A 20,667-nucleotide genomic window follows, 5' to 3' on the forward strand; every position below is an offset into this window, starting at 1 on the left:
TGACTTCGAATCGGTCGATCGTATCAAGGTGTAATAACTTTTGCCTGTGGTAACTTCTTACATGTAATTCTAATGGTTGGATAGATGGATGGATGGGTGGGTGGGTGGGTGGGTGGATAGATGGATGGATGGCTGACTGGATGGATGGATGGATGGGTGGATGGATGGATGGATGGATGGATGGATGGATGGATGGATGGATGGATGGATGGACGGACGGACGGACGGACGGACGGATAGATGACTGGCTGACTGGATGGATGGATGGATGGAGGGCTGGCTGACTGGATAGTTGGATTTCTGGATAGATTGATAAACAACCAATCAACCAACCAACCAACCAACCAAACAAACAAAAGTACATTTTGTAAATCAACCTTGACAAAGATGATAGATATGGAAGATAATATGAATATATGATAATGCTCAATTTCTAGGCAACGAAAATTACAAAACATTTCCACTATGGGACCGGTCAGTTTCTTCAGCCTGGGGGGGGGGCGGTGGATTCTTAAATTGGGCCGACAACAAGTCACTGACCCTCCCCCCATCTGTAAAACCAAAAACAGGCTGACCCCCCCCCCCCCCCCCATCACTTAATTCTAAAACATGATGACCCCCCCCCCCCATATATATATAATATTCACATGACAGGTATTTTTTGATCGTGACTCAGTGTGGACTGCTTGACTGTCTTACATCTACTTTATAAGACCCCCCCCCCCCCCCCAGGCCGAAGAAACTGACCGGTCCCTAACATCACATTACATTAGGGAAGGTTTCTTCTCAGGTGGGATCGCCCAGGATACATATAGGCGAACTTGAAGAGATAGGCCTAGTTGTCATGTTACACCTAAGATGGAATGGATTGGCAATATGATGAAATACACCTTGTAAGAATCATATTTTTTGTGACAATTCATCTTGGAAGCTTTAGGATTGCAAAAAAAATGTATGAAAACGTAGAAACTAAGAAATGCACTTCACAAATTAAAAAAAGAATACCACCCGATCCCAACAGACATATAGATACACAATATCAAATATTATCATAGTGCAGGTGCAGATTTTGACAGTGTTGATATGACTGTGTCGTCGTTTCATCCGTACATGATGCATGATCATGATGACACTCATGTGTATAGTAGGGCGCCATCTATGACAGAGGCACTAATTCAATAAACGAAATGCGCGAGAGCTGCATGATTATGTCGAATAACCCAAACAGTTCTTTGAAACGCATACATATCGTTCCTACGTACATTTTATATGTTAAAAAGATCATGATATGAAACTATCATTTTTTAACTCGTAATAATAATATTTCCCACGATGCAACAGAGTTGGCGCCCCAGTTATACGTCACGTGACCGGTCAAAGATGGCCGCTTAAAGTTGACATTCCAAAGTTTGTCTGCAATTTTGATCGTCCGGAGTTAAAATACGTTAAAAATACACGATGGGTCTTACGCGAGAAGAAGCGTACAGAATCTTAGAATTACCAAAGGGTAAGTATACTGTATTACATTTTATAGTCAGTCATTTCTTGAGCTCTAAGTACAGAAGTTGCGCAAGGGGTAATGTTGACCTAATGGTAGGGAATACGGGGAGATATGTTGTTTCTCTGATGGTGGACGACACAAAATTTCACACATATTTCGAGTATAACTCTTCACAAAATGATCAGTACTGTATGAAATACTTGTATGAATGATTTTATTGCATGTTGAAAGTGCATACCACACCTTATCGATGAAACGATGTGGTCTATTTATTGACGACACTATTTGCGTAATCATTTCCGGCTAAATACTGCCTCGTCGTCTTCATATGTACAGGTGCACTGCAGTCGTGTTCGACGTGCACGTTCTCGCCCTCCTCTGTATTGCTATTTCTTGTTGGCGCCTATGAAATCACAATATTTGCAAATCACTAGCCATTGTGAAGTAAGTAGGTTTTTACTTTGATGAGCAACCTGTAATGACATTTGACATCGTTCACGCATGTGTGTATGCAAATGAGAGCTGAAGTCAGTAAAATGTCAAATTGAGGTCAGATTGTGAGAATTGTAAACAGTGGTTCTTTAGTTGGTGACTTCTTGGTTTGCCCTTAATATTATTTATGGTGTGTCTTTTATGATATTTTGGATTTCCTCACAAAGTATGGTAGCATTATGAGATTTTGATTCAAAAGTAACAAGTACAAAATGTTGTGATTGTGTATCATGTACCAGGCAATATTACCTGTGATTTCATTTGTACTGTGTGTACAGTGTACTAGTACTCAAACATGTCATAGGACATATCCATGGGCGTGGCAAACTAATAATTATATTCACTGCTCAGGCAGGGGGGAGGGGTTGGCTAACTGCTTTCCTATCCCCAGCAAGGAAGATACAACCCAAAGTCTTTACAATACAAAGAATGTACATGTACATGTGTGAACAGTGAGTCACAGTATTTTTTGTACACCCAATCAACTGTTTAATATTGGCAAGTATGTTTTACAGATTTATAAATTCTCAGTTCTACTTAAAACAAAAAAGATAGAAATGAATGCTTCAATTAATCTTGTGTCTGAGTAGACTAAGATTTCATACATGACATGTATATGAACCCGCTTTCTCTCAGAGAGAGGGAGGGGGGTTAGTTTAGTGTATCATACATGTAAGGGTTCCCCCAACACAGAATATGTGAGATAACCCTTCACATTGAATGCCAGCAAAGCTGTTGTCTAAGGTCACTGGGTGTGGTAAAGTCATGTGATAAAGTCAGCTTGGTAGTAGACATTGACTTGTGTTTCCACTTCTTGTCTAATCACGGCGTTTTTGCTAAGATCTGAGAACCCTGGTAACAGAGGTTAGAAATCTGGTAAAATTTGAAAAGCATTCTCTATACCATGTACGCCCATTTTGATGGCGAACCCTGGGGAATGCAGGTAGAATATGTTATGAATATGTTAAAACGCCAAGGTTCTCTGTAACATCTACATCGGTTTCTGTTTTCATAGGTGCTATAGAAGATGATGTACGTGCAGCCTACAAGAGATTGGCATTGCGATGGCACCCTGATAAACATAACAATTCTGAAGTAGCTACTAAAGTAAGTATAACAACAAATGAATACAGTTTTCTAGTAAAATGTTAATTTGAAATTATTCTTTATTTCTGCTCAGTTAATTTGAGTTTGATGTACAAATATTCAAAAATTGTTGATAGATAGAAATGTTACATAGGAATTCCCATAGTTTCCTGGCACTAAACTTTAAAAATGGTGTGAATCATGTCATTGCATTCATTCACACAAAGTGGACATGTTTGCTTCATGTTGTGTTTGTCTTAACACACTCGTACACTCAGACACAGAGACATATACAAACGATATTTAGATGCGTTCTTTGTTGTAATATTGGGGATGACATATTACATGAATAAACCTGACACATTGCTCTAAGCAGCTTTACTATAGTGTGTCAATGACAGGATAAATGCACAGTCCATTTTACATTTGTAATCAGATTGTAAAAGTAAAAAATTCAGTGTGATTGATTTCCCCCATAGAAGCTACATGCGAGTGTATAACTCATCATTTCAGCCTTTGATTTTTGGCAGCGTTGATTTTGAATAAGAATGAATAAATAAAATCAAAAGTACTTTTTTATTCGGTGCTATACGAAGTTAAATCTATTAATTTAGACTGAACTTTTGCACAGATGAGCTTTCATCATACTACATACTACTTTTTTTATTTATTATCAATTATTTGGATTTATAAATCAAATATTATTAATGACCTGCAGTTCTATTTATTTCTGCAATTTGTTCAGCGACGACTGCAAGTATATCGTCTGAAAAGTCGTCCACCTTACATGAAGTAGAGCTACAGTAAAACTGTTTCCATTTTGCACTTCAAATCTATCACCAGCATCTGAAACTTGAACCCATACTTTGGTTTTTTAATCAGTATTCTATTCTCCCTCAAACAAAATTATATTTTCATTGGTGAATATTTCCCCAAATAGGACATAATTCGCGAGAAAGTTGAGTTGAATGACATAGCGGGATGTCAAATTTTGTGCATATACACAGGCGGCAGAAGTCGGGATGGGGTCACTTCCCAGGGTCATGTTACGTGTATATATATTGAGTTTCTTGTATTTATTTTTGGTCGTGTTCTTATAAGCTTAGACTCATACAGTAATATCGGAAAATTGATAGTTTCCCATCAAAATATTGATAGCTATGAATTTCCTATGCTTTGCAGTCATGTCAAGAAATGTGGTACTATGTACGCTGTACCTTGATAGCAAGGCAGTCTGTCTCATCATGGCTGCCGATGCCACGCTGTCAAGTCTTACTAATTTTCCATTATTTTGATGTTTTTTCCTCGGGGAACCCCAAAACCTTTTCTATACTCTTGTTGTTAATTGTTAGTATATTTCAAATTTGTACATTTGCATATTTTGTATCCACTATTTTATTCAAAGTTTACACAATCTGAAAGGTGAATGGGGTTATTCAGTACATAAGAAGACATTGTCTGTCTCAATAGTCAGTCAAGAGTATCATCACATCAATGTCAAAGGACTCTTCCTCAAAAATAACCAATAGGAACATTACATGATAAAGCCTCAAATATAGATATAATGTCATGTCGTTAATATTTAAGTTTTGGCATGAAGATTTTAAGATATCCCAGATGGTAATACTGGTTCGGAAGGAGGAAGTGTTCGGGCATTTTTGGGTGCTCTGGATGTCAACACAGTGGGATGCTTCAGCACTGTTGATGGCAAAGTGTTAGTCTAGGTCCTGACAGGGACCGTATTATGAACTACAAACCCAGTCTAGTCAATCTCCTTGCTCAAGACAGTAAATGTCCTTAACCCCCCCATGGTGAGCGTAACGCAAATGGCACATGTCAGTAGTAATTCATCACAAATTGACAGGCTGTTGTCATCTCATTAATATTCACTTGTACAGCTGATTCAGTTTTGACTATGATATGCAAATATTCCACCAGGACTCCACCTCCAGTCTATTTAAACTAAAATCATGTGGGGACGCCACAACGGCATCATGTTTATATAAACGCCATAGGGGGAGCTCAGATATCTGTGCTCAAGCAAGGGGATTGACTAGCCTGGGATTGTCGTACGTAATACGGTCCCTCTCAGGACCTAGACTAGCAAAGTGCTAAATAGATTCAAACACCATTATGACTGAAAGAAGGATTTATTTGAAAAGTAAAATATTGTTAAAGCTGTTGTGAATTTATCTTGTGCTGATTTTTTGAGTTGGTTGGAAGGTTTGTCACTTTTAATAAATAATAGAAACAAAGCAATCTGGATAAAACAATGCTTCCACTCCATTAGTATAATTAGGTCAGGTGAAACTGTAGGACACATTCCCTTTTCTGCACAAAGTGACGTTATATACATGTTAAGACTTGCATTTTTTATAGCGTTCTATTATATTGTAAAAATATAAAGTATTGTATAAATAATACATTACGTGAGTAAAATTTCTTATTCTAAATGTAAAGTCTCAATTTTTCCTCTTATATTTGTCAAAATTTAAATTAGATATAATTTGTCAAACAATATACATTCAAAATTTTGATCACTTTTGTTCATTTTTATACCGATTAATTAGTCAGTAGAGGTAAATATTCTTTTATTGTATTCTTTTGTGTATCTGATAATTTATTGAAACTGTATGCCAGTTTCATCTTAGTCACGTGTATCATCCCTTTCCTCTAGACATGTATATTTTTCAATGGTTTGATTATGTAACAAAATATGAGTCTTACATAGATATTATTATTATAAATATCAGCATTTGTGCTGAGGTTTGGGAACCATAGTAACAGAAAGGAAATTTGGTAAAATTATGAATGATTGTTTACCACGAATTGTACCGTAATATAAAGATTATGCATGTGAAGAACTCTGGTAGATTTTACCTATGGTTGTACATGTATGCACTGTAAAAAAAAGTGTATAGTAAAAACAGTTATTTATATGTGTATTAAAGTCACACTACTATGATTTAGTACCGCTGATTTCTATTGCATCTCAACACCTAAAATTTTTCCCCTGTATTTGTTGAAATTTACATATTACACAGAAAACATACATTTGAAATTTGAAAAAAAAAAAACTGGCTGAGCACATTTGAAAGTGAGGTAGAGGTGGCTAATGGTGGATAGAAAGAGAGAGAAGGTGATGTTAGTGTGTCTAACAGTAATTTACATTTACAACACTTACTACATGACAGTTGTCATGGTATCATTTTTAACATATCATATTTCAATTTTATAAGCATTGCGTGTATCATGATTCATCCCATTAAAAGGTGTCAACTCGTTTTTCTCTCCTCCATTGCAGAAATTTCAGGAAGTGTCTGCTGCTTATAAACGTTTAACAAGTGGAGATGAAACAGTCGACATTGATTTTATGACCATGGATGACATGTTTGAATTATTCACAAGGATTTTCTTTGCAGCAAGATTTGGTAAGTTTTTTTGTGATAGTCTCCGGTTCCTTGTAATGTTAACCCTTTCACCACCACTACCTGATATTCCAGGAACACATAGAGTAACCACAAATTCCAGTTGTTAGTAGTTTGTATTGTGTTTGTAATATAAATATTTTATATGTTTTATTTTATGTTAATGAATAAACAAGATCTATTTCTTACAATATATTATTTTTAAGTGGCTGAGAGGTAGGAATTTATTTTGGATTGTTTGAGTAATAAACAATTTTACTATCTTGTTTTTACTTGAAAAAAGTGAAAGAACATACATTTATAAAACAGTGTGTTTGTAACTGGATGTACTCTTTGTTAGAATCCTACAATGGTGGACATGGCATGTTTGGCAGTGGGTCATCTTCAGAAGATGGCAGTGCTGACGAGGAAGATATACTAGAAGTATTTGCAGATAGGTTAAAAATGAGAATGGTTCAAAGAAGAGCAAAGCAATCAAGTTCAGGTAAGATACATGTATAGTGTATCAAACCTTCAGACATTCTCTCAAAACTCAACTCTTCAACTGCTAATAACTGTTTTTCTTTCTCATTTTATTTAATACACATTACCTTGAATTCACATTTCCATTAACTATTTCTGTATCCACTCTTCCTCTGCGCTTCAAGCTCTTCGGAGATGAGGTGCATTACAAATCATCTTATTTTTACTATTATTATTATTATTATAAAGACATTTGCATGGCAATCCACCTTTTTATGCAAATTATTTACATAGAAGAAGTGTATGTTATGAGAACTGGGCTAGACAGTGGAAAAGCATAGGGTTTTGGGTTTCTATCAAATTAAGGTTGTAGAAGTGAATGGGAAAGATGTTTTTTTTCAACTGATTTTCAGACAACAAAAATGAAAACTTCTATAACAGTTTATGTGATTTTGGTTTATTGCAGATAGTGGATTTCGAAGAAAACTTACAGAAGAGGTATGTATTAAGAATTTGTTCTGCTTTATTACATTGTTTGATTTTGTTGTATTAGCTAATGAAGATTGATGTCAGAACTTCTGCTTACAGAATGTTGATCTAAGACACAATGAAAGTTGTATTAGGTCATGCATTAACAGCCTCCCATGATTTGAAAAAGTTTTCTTGTGGATTTTTTTCAAGAGGGTTTAAAGACTAATTTTGAAGTATCAGGTTGAAGTCCGGGGGGGGGGGGGGGGGGGGGGGATAAACGTGAAATGTGATACATTTACAGGCTAAAACTAATGTCCTCTGAGCTTGGAATTTGTTCTAATGCCCTTCGAAGGATTAATTTTCAATCCTGGGTCAGTGTCTGAACACTTTCCAATATATATCAGGCCAACATTTTCATGAACACAGTCCCCAAAACATACTGTTTTCAAAAAATACAGTGACAGATTTCTTTCCTGTATATTTATAATACTGAAGTCCAACATTAGGAGATAAAAAATATGTAATACGCTCCAAAATGGCAGTTTAATAGGCATTCTATGAGCTCTGCGAGCATGTTACATGGTCAAAGTCATCTAGTATAATGAGCGTCATCTTAACCCAACCCCTATTGTATAATATACAGATTAGGTCTTTTAAACTCTGATGTACCATATAGCTGTATATTTACTTTTCACTTTATCAAGTCAGCAAAGAGATTCCATCATTTCTTGGGATCCACTACATTTTTCTTGGTAAAAAGGAAATTGTAACATAGTAGTGTGATACTTGCTTTCAGAGAAAGGAAAGAATTGCATTGTTATTAGCAGGAAATTTGTTGTAAATGACTTTACAGCCATTATAAAAATGGAAGTTTTATGGGCTTTAGGTTTATATTTATTACTATGTTCATTTACAGGAAGCTACAAAGAATGCTGATAAACTTATACAGGAAGAAGAAAAACTTAATAGGTTAAGAGAAAAACGACGAGCTAAAAAGAAAAGACAACGTGAAAGAAAAAGATTAGAAAAATTAAAAGGAAAAGGTAGCGATAAACAAGCAGATGATAAGGTAAGAAATACATCAGTACAAAGTATTTTAATATACTGTACAAATTTTGTATGAATGGCCAAACTGTATTATAAAACTATAGAGGTTAAAAAAATCTGCTAGCTTTGTTTCAAATGATGTAATTTTCAGCTTAAGGTTGAGCACTTGTATTGCCCAAATTTTGATAACTGCATCATGTATGTGCATGTGATTTAGCCCTCGTATTTCCTCATCTGGGATGCTCTCATGTATTAAACCCTTCTCTTCAAAATAACTCCAGGAGGGTAACTGGAATTTTATGTATTGACTCCTTAAGAACACAATAGTCCAACTTGAAACTCTCCGTCAATTATCTGTTACTCATCAGCCCATTACAGTGAATGAAAAGAAAACAAATACATTAGGTTGTATGATACAAGAATTTGCTGGTATTATACACATGTAAAACAAAATGGGAAAGGATTTAAGTTTCTATAAAAGTTTATGTTGTTGAATCTTACAGGATAGCAATAGTGACAGTGACAGCAGAAGTGAGGATGATGACGACGATGAAGAGGAAGAAGAAAAAATTACTACTAAAAAATTAGCAGCTTCAAATTTAAAGTCTTCCAAAGCTGGCTCCAGCAGGGGAGGTTCTAAACAAGACAGTAGTAAAAGGCATTCTGGTATTAGTAGTATATCAGATCACAAAAAATCAAAAGATTGGTAAGTGAAATTCATGATAACACTAAGGGGCTCTGGTTAGTGATTTAGCTTGCCAAAAGCACCACAAATATGCCTAGCAACTACTCAACTTGGGTGTGTAGGATTTAATTTAACTGTTTTAGATGCCAGAATGACTCTGGGTTCATGGGTACTAATCAAAATGTCTAGTCACAGTCAAAACATTTCTTGGAAGCAAATTCTAAATGTTTGTAGATGTCTCGTCAGCATTGTCAGGAGTAGTACAATAGCCGATTGTAGAACATTCCCAACAGACATTGGTGAAAATTTGGGAATTGCTTCCAAGAAGTTCTCTGAGTAGAGAAATTTTCATGAGTAAGTATTAGATGTGTTTGCGTAGAAATTGAAATTTGGAAATCATGAGTGCACTTTCAGTTTGTAGTAACTGAGACTGCACCCCAGTAACTGCATACATTTACATTGTAACTGCAATGTTTTACTGTCAATGAGGCAAATAGATGTCCAAGTAAATAAATCTCAGAAGTCATTACTATACATGTAGAAACCAGACTGTATCTAAAGTGACTGCAATTTGCTAAGTTGCTTCTCTTGAATAATGTAATAAAATTTATTTTGTTCATGTACAGTCAAATACTCTACAATGACTTGGATACTACTGTCATTTCATCAAAGTTTTCTTGCGTCAAAATAGATATTTTAATATTAAATTAAATTTGTTGTTTTTAGGTCTAGAATCGATTCAGATGAGGGAGAACTGGACCCCAATAGTGCTTTTGTTGCTAAGGCTGCTGCAAATGCTAGTAAGAAAGTTACAGCTCAGCAAGCATCTAGCAAAGACAAACAGAACAAAAAAGATAAACCAACAAATAAAGAACAATTAAAAAATCAGGAAGAAAAAGAATCGGTAAGTATTACCAAAAATATTCCCCAAGAGACTATTGTGAAAATTGGTAAATTCGAAGCCACCAAGTAATTGCATCATAGCATAGATGTTCAACATGGCATTGCTTTTGGTGATGCAAATAAGAGGTCTGTCGGAAATGTTTGAGAAAATTATTTATTTTGGAAAATAATCTTACCATACTTACAAGGCCCAGTGCTCGAAAAAGATGTTGTTTTAAAAGATTCATCTAAACATCCAGCCAAGACAGCAAAACAGACTACAGTAACATTTGGAAAAGTGTCTGAAAATATTTTGTTTTATTACAAGACAAAAAACCAAACATCAGTTGGAAATGCATCTCTGATTTGAAATGAAATTGTGTATTTTAGAACAACTAAAAACTAGAAACACAAATAAAAATTTGAAATGCACTGTGGAATATTGAAGATAACAAAACAGACTTGGGGTTAGAATCACATTGAATATGCACTTTGACTCACCAATCTTTTGTTCAGTATCCAATTGAAATAACAATGAAACTATTTGATTGTTATTAACAGGTTGAAGATCTTGATCCTGTGGTTTTAAGAAGTAGACAAATAGCAGGTATGCATACAATGGAATAACATGACTGTCAAACAAAGTACACGATTGTATATTTTCTCAGTTTGTCTGGTGAAATGAAGGAAGTATGGATGATACAGATGTCCAAGTCTTTTGTATCATAAGATATACCAAGTATGAGATGTTGTTGAATTCTAGAACCACAATAAATGTCATAAGACATGTATAAAATAACAGAGCAATAAGATAAACTAAGTATTGTGTATTATTGGATTATATGTAGGAACATACCATCTATAATAGTGGTGTATCTTAGAGAATGGTATCTGTCAAAAAGGGACGTGATTTGAACAACATAGAATATTAATAATCACAAGATTTAATAGTCTTCTTCTGGAGACACAATATACATTAATACAACAAGTAACACTGGGGTAAAGCACTTTCTCTCTATGTGTTACACTCATTTATAGCATTCACATTACAACAAGTAAGACTGAAGTAAAGCACTTTCTCTGTGCTACACTCATTGATAGCACTCATATTACAACAAGTAACACTGAAGTAAAGCACTTCCTCTATGTGCTACACTCATCTATAGCACTTGATATGGATGCTATACACAATTGTGGTACATACAGAAAATGCTTTACTTAGGTGTTCTGGGTTGTAATAATATCATTTTGTATCCCCTTTCAACAGTACGTGGTAATGAGATGGCCAATTTAGGTCATTATACAGCAGCAATAGATTTATTTACACAAGCTATAAAATTGGATCCAAGGGATTTCAGGTGAGTTAATAGTTCAAATGATGTACTGTTTTATCTGAATTTTAGACAGCCATAGAAATCTTAAACCACTGATTAAAAAACAAAACTGTTACATGAATGATTTCTGAATCAATCAAAGCTAGGAAATGTCATATTCTGATTTTGTACAATTTATTGAGATGTAATATTCAACTATCTACTTGTTGCCATACCTCGCATTGCCATTCTATTCTATTAACCCATACAGCACATACACAGGGGAGAGTATGCTATGGACTCCATGAACTATACATATTGCTATAATTGGTAGAGTGTATGCTTCACAAATTAATTCTCCATGATAAATTTTGTTTTCCTATTTCTGGACAGGTTTTTTGGTAATCGTTCATTTTGTTACGATCGGCTTGGCCAGTATGATAAGTGAGTAACATACATTTAATAATTTGTAACTCAGTTGAAAAGACACCAATGTGTTCACTTGCTTGTGGTAAGCAGGAATGAGACAAGTTCCATGTAAAGACATATAATGTAATTATTGTCAGTACCTTATCAAAGTATAAACACCACTGGAGCCAGGATCCCATAACACTGTTTACTGATAGAACACTACACATTGTAACATTGAGTATATGACTGTTATTGTTACATTATTAAGTTCCACAGATATAAACAAACTGATAAAAGTGTAATGGGAACCTACATTAGAGGTACTCGCTGTAGTTTTGGTGTATAAGATGTATTCTTGTTTTTACCTAATTTTGTCTTCGGTGTTAAGTTCTTCCTTGGCTTACTTCATTGAAGCAAACACACTGGTGTTATTTCACAAGTTGTAAGTGTTGACTACACTATTGCTTTGATCATTATCAAAGTTTTGCGTGAAACAAAAAAGAGACAAGGTATTTTGTGTAGGTTTTAGAACCCCACATAGTAACTATAGGGTAGATAGGTACTCTTAACAAAAACACTGATCAATATATATCAATATGTATCAATAGATTGTACATGTCTCTTGTACCCACATTCACAGGCGTTACAGCCATATCAGCTCCTCCAGGTGCAAAGACGATATAGTATTTCCATCTTACCATCTCACTGTATTCCTAAAAATCTGTTGAGATAAAATGTACTAATACTACTGAAAGCGTAGTAAATCTATGATGTTATGAGTAGAATGGAATAAGGAAGAATGGAATGAATAATATGAATAATGGAAAAGAATAATATAGCAGGTTATAGTATGCACTATAGTGAGAATCACTTCCACATAGAACAAAAACCACCTCCATGATAGGAAATGAATGGAATTGCGTATTTATTCCTATTGTTTCCAATGTATGAAGGGGAAATATGATTTGTTCTTCTGCTAGCGAAGATCTTCATCTCCAGAAAGCACTATATTTACTATATTCCCTTCTAACTGGACAACAGTTTACCTGTAACAGGCCTATTTATTTAATGATATTGACAAAAGAAGACTTATCAGGCTACAATTAAATAGATAATTAAATAAATAGTATTACACTTTGCATGTCTGTCAATGTATGCTATATGTGAGACAACATGTTCTTTGTTCTTTGTTGATTTATCTGTTGACTGTTGTCTCTTGTCCATACCATCCAAGAATATTTTAAAGGCTTGCTACTGGTGAAAGTATAAAACAAGAATTAAGAACTGCAATGGTTGTATTTATCTGTTCTGATGATCATTATCAGATTGTTGTGGAGTGTTATGCTTCAACCTAACTGACAATACTTTGCAATTGATTGTGTTCTTTCCTTACAGAGCCCTAAAAGATGCTGATAAAGCGATATCTTTAGCAAAAGAGTGGCCAAAAGGTTATTTTAGAAAAGGTAGAGCTCTAGCAGGTCTCAAGGTAATGTCATAGCAAAGTTCAACAAACCTATTAAATATTTATTTAAGGAATTAAAGGGTTGCAGTTATTTCCAAAGTAATTTGTATATGAGCCATTATGTCTACATGTAGGTATTCAATATTGTCAATAAATGTGATGACTCTGGATAATAGAAATGTATTTGTTTGTTTGTTTGTCTATTCATTCCTATTTTTGTTACTTTCTAGTTATATGCTGAAGCAGAAGGAGCATTTGAACAGGTATTAAAATTAGATCGACATTGCGAAGATGCTATGCAAGAGTTACTTAGATGTAGAACACACCAATTAATGGTAAGTCAATTTTGGCACCACTTTGGCATGGTCTCAACTCGTGTAATCTTGTATGTTCTCTGTGTGCCAAACTCCTAAATGCCAAATTTTTATGACCACAATTGTGTGTACCAGTTCTCAAAATATTGAGTTTTTCTGACAACAATTGTGTGTGCCAAACTCCAAATGACAAGTTTTATGACAATTGTGTATATATAAATAGCAAAAATAACCAGCATTTACAGAGAAATTTGAGTTAGCTTGGCATTTCATTTACGAGGCATGACACTTACAGCATACTTTAGCATAAAATAAAGCACATGCTTCTCTCTCACATCACCGTTGTAAAACCACAGGACTCTTTGCGGCAATGTGGCAACACATGCCTGATGGGGAATATTTCATTGCTCCGTGAGCATAAGAATGTGCTAGCTGTACAGAATGTTCTATCAAGCCAAATCATACCCTACAAAGTAATGTGTAACAGGGTTACGGTAAACTTTTTGTATAATTACAAAAGAATGAAGTAAGCAAAAATAATGCGACATTGTTGATTTTTGTTTCAATGTAGGAAATGGGTTTTTCTCGGCCACAAAGTGAAATTGCTATACGACAACATGGTACGGTTCAAGCTGCATTAGAATCGCTATTAGCTGGTGCTGTGCAAGAAGGAACATTGTCTGATGAAATTTATATCTCTGATGATGAGGACCACATAACAAAAACAATTCAAGCAAGCAAAACAGAGTAAGTCTTTCCAATACAGTGAACATTTATTTATGTACTGATTTCAAATTTCAGTCGCTGTACATGATTCAAGCATATTTTAGCTGTTGAAATACAATATGTAAAAAACTAACCATGTTGTTAAACCATTCTGTCAAAGTAAAATTTCGTCCATATAAGGTCATATAGTATTATGAATATATAGTGGGTCAACAGATGTCAAAATAATGGGGGAAAAAATCAGTCAGCAGGTAAAACTGGAAAATAAAAAGTACTTCTCCAAATCAAAAAAGTACTTGTCCACAATGGATATTTTTTTGTGGCCTACATCATGTGCACAGTCACAATTGATCAATCAATTTATTTTTTGCCAATTTGTTTTATATTTTAAATCACTTCTAAAGTTTCCTTGGAGAGAGACACGCTTTATGGCCGCTGTTCTTCAGGAGTAATGGACAGAGCTGGATCCATCCACCATATAGCAATCCTTGATTCTTGCTTAATAATCATGAAAATGTTTACCTGTCCCTCGGGACAAGTACTTTCTCAAACCAATGCTCAAGGCTTCAGATCATTTGTCTGGGACAAGTGAAAGGCCATTATAACAAACCCTGGTAGTTAGTCAAAATTTCAGATACATTTTTCAAGTTTGTGTTTGTTTATACAAAAGTACAGTAACCATCAATGAGTAAAAAATTACAAACTATGCACATTAGTATACTTTATACACATCAAAGATATAGGATACTTTTTATTTTACATGTAGTTATTTTCACTTTTCTTTATCAGTGTCAAAAATCCAGAAGGGCTAACTTCCTTATGGGTCGGAAATGTTTTACCAAAAGTTACAGAAAAAGATGTACGAGATATTTTTTCAAAGTAAGTAAATCAGTAAAATCAATACATGTACTAAGAACAGTGGTTCCATGAAGATAGAAAATGTGATGCTATGTGACAGTTGTTTTAAAGAAACGTTGAACAATTAACTTGTGCATGATATTGATGTACAATTAAAGTACACTCGGTATCACTGAAGCAAAGCACTTTCGCTATGTGCTATGCTCATTTATAGCATTCATATAAAGTATAAAAGTATACTAATTCAATTGGTTTATTTACAAGCCTAGCATGTGGCCTTTCTAATGTGGTCAATTAATTAGCAAATGGTACAGTATACTTTTACACATGATATGGATGCTATAAATAATTGCAGTATGTACAGAAAACGCTTTACTTTGGTGTTATGGATTGTATTTGATTGTCTTTCTATAAAATTTAGTGTGGTCATATCAAAGGAAGTGTTGCAATTGTGCATTCATCACTGTTAATTCGGTTCATAACAAAATTCAAATTTGGTGCCAGTTGTTCTTATACATGTACCAGTCTGTGTACAGACGAGGACAATCTCATCAGTAATATTTCCAAGACATATTGAATACAATACATTACTTATTTTAATTTGTGAAATGTACTGTTGAACCCAGTACAAGTTACTCATGTTTCAGGATTGCATTGATACAAAACAGCTGACGCAAATGTGAAATACTGATGAAATTAGATGATATAATCAAACAAGATGTTGTTTGAATTTGTCGTTGCCGAGGCAATGTTACTGGAATGGCTAAATCTCAGTGCATCAAAGCAAGATTAGGGAATGCATCTATAGTTTGCAGTACTTTGTGTAATGTTCCATTCAGATCACAGTACAAAAAATAACTTTATTCTGAGGAATGTACATGTACATTGTCATCAGTTGTTATCTTGCTAGGCAATTCAATATATTTGTGAAAATTCTGTTTCTTGATGAACAAATTTGAAAATATGGAAGTCTCTGAGAAATGATTGAAAATATTTGTAATCTGGTTTACTAATCATTTTCTTTCCATATTTCTTTTGTTCATAACAGATGTGGTCAAGTCCAAAGTGTTCGAATGTTACCAGAGAAATTTTGTGTTTTTGTCAACTACAAAAGGAAAGATGCTGCAAGCAAAGCGATGCAGGTCCTTCAGGTATATATACCATGATTTTCGTACACGTAGCAATCATTTGATTTCATAGTCTACTCATGTGTTTTGCTCCATATGCTAACATGTATTACTACAGGTACACAAGAGACTAAATCGATCTTATTCAATTTTGATCCACTAGTATGAGTTAAAATGCTATTGGACGTACTGAGAGTTGACATGCATATTTACAGATACACAAGAGACTAAATCGATCTTATTCAATTTTGATCAACTAGTATGAGTTAGAATGCTATTACAGGTACTGAGAATTGAAATGCATATTTTATTAATACATACATCTTGTGTTGTGAAGTGACATACAGATATTTTGTTTTTCTCTCTTTTTTCAGGGGTATGATTTAGAAGGTCAGAGATTACTAATTAAGTTTCCTGATAATCCAATAGTCAATGGTCAACCTCGTACAACAGTCCTTAAGAAAAACCAAACAAATTTTAAAAATACTACTACTCCAACTACTCTACCAACAGTTACTACTCTTACAAACAGTAGTCTTCAGAAGACTAAAGAAATGTGAGTACTCCATACATATCTTGTCTAACTAGAGATGTGATAGTCTATAAAATGTACGTAAAATGGTCTTACAGCAGTTGTCATATTAACTGTTGATAAAACTACATAAGCTTTTGAAAGAAGGTACAAAAGAATCTATAGGTATGGGATGATATGAGTAATGGAAAAGAAGATAGAAAGGAATCTATAGGTGTGAAAATGGAAACAAATGAAGTAAACAAAAGGTTTTTAAAAGAGAGCAGGAAAATGAGGATATATCTTGCCATTTCCACAGCTATCAATTCTTTTCACACCTTACTTTGCCATTAACAGTGATCTTGGTCGCAAAAGATGAATGAAAACAGACTAAATTTTTAAAAAATTGACTGTTTCTGATCAAGTTGTTTCAGTTCCTAAATATGATTCTACTGTGTTTTCTTCATGCAGGGAAGCCAAAGAGAAATTGTCAGGTCCTGTCAATGGTGATGAGTGTTATTTCTGGAGGACAACTGGCTGTGCATTTGGCGACAAGTGTCACTACAAGCACTTACCAGAGAGTCGAGGCATAGATAGAAAACCATGGCACAAAGCCCTGTTTGAGGAAGAAAAAGAATAACAAGTTTTGTTAAGTTTTGACAAATACAAAGCATTCAAACCCTTCAAAGTGTGCAAGGCTTGGGACACTAGGCATTTTGCAGTTAAAATTGTCAGGCGTAACCACGGAATATTTGTTATGCATGCATTGTATTTTATTTGTGTAAGTTGCAAAATCCCTGCTATATCAATAATATTTGTGAAAAAATTCAACTTTGATTTTGTTAATCTGAACTACTAGCTAATGATGTACTTCTTGAAGAATAGTGAATCTAATGGTGGAAGATAATGTATGTATTTGTACAGTTAATATAAATCCATATTATGCATTTATACCATGCTTCAGCCAGGTTGAACAAAAAATATGGCATGTATTCTCTAGTCGTTCTATGTCACGACAACACATGTCTACATCGTTGGTTCTGGTGTGTTCAAAATATGAGTCAAAACGCTCAAAATTGCCATTACTTTCCCCGATTTAAAAAAATATTACTGGCAATGGTATAATTATATGATTGCCCAATATTTTTCTTCATTCAGCCAGAAAATACTCGTGACCTAAGGGTTGTCAGTACTCGTCTAGAGACTCATAGTGACAACCCTTAGGTCACTTGTATTTTCTTTGGCTGAATGAATAAAATTGTTGGGCAATAATATATAATTATATACTATATTTAACAAGATAACAAAATGCTTGTATTTTATGGGCCCTAAAGAATATACCCTATGGTACTACATACACTATTTCCACCATTCAATTTAATATTCCTGGAAGCACAATATAGAAAGGAAACCAGTTGATCTCAAACAAACAGGCATCTTGTTCAACAAAAATCTTTCTAACATTACTACATTTTATCATCTGGTTTGACAAAACTCTTACTAGCACTACTACTTGGCAGTGTGTAAAGGCATAACAATCCTGCCATTTGTGTTAGCTATCATTGTCTTAGCATATTGTCACCAAATCAAATACATTTTAACAACAGATGACATGTAACAATTGTACTTCAAATTTTCACAGGCCAGATGATAAGTTGTAGTAATGTTTAATAAGATTTTTGTTATGGAAGTTGATAAGATTTAACAATTATGTTAATATAATCATAGACATAGAAGGGCAAACTCCTCCACTGTCTATTGGTATAATAGTATACAATGTATCATTTGTTGAGCCAGACATTAAAATGTAGTGATGTTTTGTTAAGCCTGAGTTTGTTTCAACTGGTTTTCATTGTAAAGACTCGTGTGTACAAGGTTTATATGTCACTGGAAGTCATTAAAGTATTGAATATGAAACTGCTTCTCAAAATTCCTAAAATAGATTTTATTCATGCCCAGAAACTTCTGCAAAATTTAACTTCATTTCATGCAGAAGGTGACTAATACAAGAAATCAAACAGCACTCTATTTATGAACTTATTAAACTTCTAAACACTTTGGAAGTGTTTTGCCAAGAAAGTGACGTAAAAAATAAACATTCCTGGAAAAGTTTTGAAAGCTGGGAAAGTATCCTTTTGCTTATGTACCCTGTATTTAAGAGATGACAAAGAAGCAATATTTCAGTTACAACTATTGGAGTTTTTACAGTAGAAAGAGGGTTGGTGTTACTGATGGGACACATATACAGACAATATTTCTCGAGGTGTCATATGCAGATGGGATGTAGTAGCAAACAAGTAATCACATTGATCATCAATAGGAAGTTAACAATTAGCCATTACAATCATCACGTAGACTGTCCATGTGTAATTTTTTCAGCAGAAGTCTGTTTCTGCTGCACTGGAAAAGAATAGCAATGCACTGTGATTAGGTACAAGTTCCTACTGTGTGTGGTGCCTCTAATCACAGTCTCAGGGACTGCACTCTAATGTTGTTTGACAGGAGTTGAAATTTGTCTATCTCTATCTGAAACATGTCATGTCCCATGAGTGAAATGCCACACCGACCCTGTTTCTGTTGTAAGTACAAGGTTATTGCAGAAGGATAAGGTATAGACATTTGATCAAAGACTATGGAAAGACATATATTGCATGACTCTGAATTCAAATTCGGATGTACTTGTTTGGCATATTATTCAAACTTTTATTCCCCGGGACTTGTATCTGATAACAGGTTATAATTCCTAAGTATCAGTTTGCCAGTATTATGTCTCAGTAACTTAGATAAAGCATTGATAATAATAGGAGACATGGCATATAATGCTTTGACTTGCCATATGAAAACACTAAAAACTGGACTATTCAGTATTTCAACTTTGACTATACAAACATAAATATGACTGTGGCAAATGAACTATCAGCAAACAGACAGACAGACAAACACAAACTTTACACATGTTGATGTAAGCTATTAGACATGATGTCACAATAGGATGGTGGGTTTTCTTCAAATGGCCTCATTTTAACCTCATTCAGTGTTTCCACAATTGTGATTACAGGATGATTATATCTTGTAATCAAGGCATCCACTGGTCTAATCTACCACAAACAACAATAATGGTGTTGGTTTGTGTCTATCTTAGTCTGCCGATAATATATTTCCCATACTAATTACATACAAAATTGCCCAGTTCTCTGTATGATGCTGTATTTTGCAAGATCTTGTCTGAAAGCATACCAGAGGAATCACATGTATTTTAGTAATGGACGTTTTTGAACCTGTTAATTTTAGAGAGCCATGTAATCATATAGGGGCTGAAGATTGGTCAGCAAACTCTGTTCACAATGATGAAAAAATGATTATTAAAATCCTGACAAAAAAGTTTTAAATTCAGCATCTTGTGGGTGCATGTGTGTCATTGATGACATACAGTGGATTGCATTGAAGTGTAAAAACCAAACTGTCAATTGTTGTCTTCGCCATGCTGTAGTGTAGTGTGATTACCACCAGGGAACTCATGTTAAAATTTAGTGTCAAAGTAGTGATTACCTCATGACAAAAACACATATCATGCACACTTTGTTTTACTTGTTTTTTATTGTTATTATTATTATTATTATTATTATTATTATTATTATTATACAAACAAGACAATACAAAGGAAAACAATACATTACAGAGAAAACACTCTTGTATCAACAAAATAAGATATCCAGCTGGTACTACATATTGTCAGGTTGACACAATGCCGTATGTTTTGATATCCTGTGGTAACACTTGCTGTGATTGAATTACCACTATATTGCAATGTGTCATTTTCTTACAAATGGGACACTTCAAAGCAATCCATTGTATAAGCATGATTACCAATCAGTACAACAACTTGTGTTT

The 20,667-nt window shown here is 34.4% G+C and overlaps 1 protein-coding gene across 1 annotated transcript; it reads left to right on the forward strand.

Annotated features, from left to right (window-relative positions):
* The first annotated feature begins 1,376 nt into the window (after positions 1–1,376).
* LOC144446493 (uncharacterized) lies at positions 1,377–20,285 on the forward strand. The gene is made up of 18 exons (XM_078136265.1): positions 1,377–1,507; positions 3,009–3,100; positions 6,384–6,510; positions 6,848–6,991; positions 7,436–7,467; positions 8,357–8,509; positions 8,991–9,193; positions 9,899–10,076; positions 10,616–10,661; positions 11,322–11,412; positions 11,761–11,811; positions 13,174–13,264; positions 13,471–13,575; positions 14,126–14,301; positions 15,070–15,159; positions 16,187–16,289; positions 16,640–16,821; positions 17,248–20,285. Exons 1-18 carry the CDS (start codon positions 1,459–1,461, stop codon positions 17,414–17,416), a joined length of 2,082 nt encoding a protein of 693 aa, XP_077992391.1. The 5' UTR covers positions 1,377–1,458; the 3' UTR covers positions 17,417–20,285.
* Positions 20,286–20,667: the final 382 nt, after the last annotated feature.

The sequence above is a fragment of the Glandiceps talaboti genome, chromosome 15, assembly GCF_964340395.1.
Source record: "Glandiceps talaboti chromosome 15, keGlaTala1.1, whole genome shotgun sequence".
Taxonomy (NCBI): Eukaryota; Metazoa; Hemichordata; class Enteropneusta; family Spengelidae; genus Glandiceps; species Glandiceps talaboti.

Bases quoted from the DNA above. Each gene is read 5' to 3' on its own strand.
- LOC144446493 (XM_078136265.1), top strand. From the start codon at position 1,459: ATGGGTCTTACGCGAGAAGAAGCGTACAGAATCTTAGAATTACCAAAG. The intron at 7,468-8,356 runs GTATGTATTAAG...GTTCATTTACAG, and splicing joins GAAGAAAACTTACAGAAGAG to GAAGCTACAAAGAATGCTGA. The intron at 9,194-9,898 runs GTAAGTGAAATT...TGTTGTTTTTAG, and splicing joins CACAAAAAATCAAAAGATTG to GTCTAGAATCGATTCAGATG.